This window comes from Mesitornis unicolor, unplaced genomic scaffold, assembly GCF_000695765.1.
Source record: "Mesitornis unicolor isolate BGI_N332 unplaced genomic scaffold, ASM69576v1 Scaffold52786, whole genome shotgun sequence".
NCBI classification, from domain to species: Eukaryota; Metazoa; Chordata; class Aves; order Mesitornithiformes; family Mesitornithidae; genus Mesitornis; species Mesitornis unicolor.
In genome coordinates, this window is record NW_010191350.1 from 3,277 (window position 1) to 5,028 (window position 1,752).

The window sequence follows — 1,752 nt, forward strand, 5'->3', positions numbered from 1 at the left end:
TTTGCCCAAGGTCCTGCTTCCCTGGGAACCGCCTGCCCCTCCCGTCCCAATGCCAAAAGCAAACCCGATGCTGCCTGTCATGGATCAAGCCACACAGCGCTGGGGCGCGAGGTTTACACCACCATAGGGCTGGTTGCTCTTTCCAGCAGACAAAATGGGGTTTAAACAATTCCCACCAGCACCACCATAGCATTTCCCCACATCCCAGCCTGATTCATCTCATTATTCGTGACCTTTCTCGCTGTGAGTCACTGGGACGCCGTCTGGCCCCAGGACTCCTGCCACACGCCAGAGCCTGGCACGAGGCTGGCGGCCGGGAGCGATGCCGGTTGCTGAGCGGGAGAAAAGCAGTGGCTGCCAGAAAGTCCCTGGGGATCCTTCCTGCTCACTGTCACTCCCACTATCGCAGTCAGATTTGGGTCTGCACCCCTAAAGCATGGGGCCGGGCTGGCAGTGTGCCTCCTAACAGGGCTGTGGTCAGTGGGCTCGAAGGCCGGGTGGGAGCCGCGGGGAACTCAAGCTAAGGCAGTGCAGGAGGTCAGCACGGGGAGGGTTTCTGGAGGGGCTGCAGGTTGTCTCAGATCCTGTGGACAGAGCCACACGACATGCTCACGTGTAGAATAAAGTCAATTTATTTCATAGCAAGGAGCAATCTAAGAGCCTATGTGGTCCCTGCCACTGCGTGGGCACAGTCCCCCTCTGCTCCTCCCACTTTACCTGCCCAGGTGTGGGGTGCACAGACCCCCTCAGTGAGGCTGGCATACTGAGGGAGCAGTGGGGCCCCTCGCCGTTGGCAGGAGCACCGAGTGCAGCTGGTGTGCAGGCAGGCAGGCAGGAGCTGCCCACACTCCTCTGCCCCGCAAGACCTGGAGGAACCAAGCGCCCTATAGGGTTTTCCTACAATTTCAGCAGATACCTGGTAGAGGAGAAAGTGGTGCCAGCTGCACATCTGCTGTGCAGCCAGGATAGGCTCTGTCACCGATGCTTTTAGCTGAGTCTCTGAATGCATAACCAGAAGCCACATCCATCTTGCTTTGACCCTTCTTTCCCATCTACCCCAACAGCTGGGACTCCAAAGAAGAAATAACTTTGCTGGGCATTTCCACTCCTTGCTGCTTGCCTGGGCAGAGGCGCAGTCACCAGTGAAGGTGAGAGCAGCCTGCCTGCTTCATGGGAGCGAGTCGTTTCTAGCTGGACATGTCCGCAAAGTCACACATCTTCCTGCTGCTGGCCATGCCACCATCTCCCCGACCATCCCCGTAAGCTCAGTGGGTAAATAGGAGGCAGTGGGTTCACCTGGCAAGACCTGGGCCACCCTGGCTCTTGCCTGTCTCTCCCCAGCTCTTGGGGTGCCCCATTGGGCTCCGCAGCTGTGGCCCCCAGCCCGGCAAGCTGGCTGTCCCTCGTTGCCCCTGCTGCAGCCTCACACGATGCCGTTGCGCATAGGGTGAGTCCGTACCCGGTAGATAATGATGGCGGTGGCTGGGCAGAGCACCAGGGCCGTCATGACAAGGATAGTGGCCAGGATGATCAAGACGATGACCCAGACATCCAGGATGTGCTTAGGGAGGGTGGCAGGACCTGCGAGGTTAGAGACATCCATCCTGAAAGGGAGAGGCAGAGGGATGATGGGGGAGCCCCCTCCATACCTCCTGTATACTGGGCCTGGAGAGCCAGAAACCCCCCAATTGCTCTGTACACCCCACTGCTCTCCCCAGAGAAGCCCCTGCGGCCACGTCCAGCCTTGACTTC

General features: G+C 59.2%; 1 protein-coding gene across 1 annotated transcript; it reads right to left on the reverse strand.

The window, feature by feature from the left end:
• Positions 1-1,423: 1,423 nt before the first annotated feature.
• SMIM3 (small integral membrane protein 3) lies at positions 1,424-1,603 on the reverse strand. The gene has a single exon (XM_010186702.1). The coding sequence runs from the start codon at positions 1,601-1,603 to the stop codon at positions 1,424-1,426; it is 180 nt and encodes a 59-aa protein (XP_010185004.1).
• Positions 1,604-1,752: the final 149 nt, after the last annotated feature.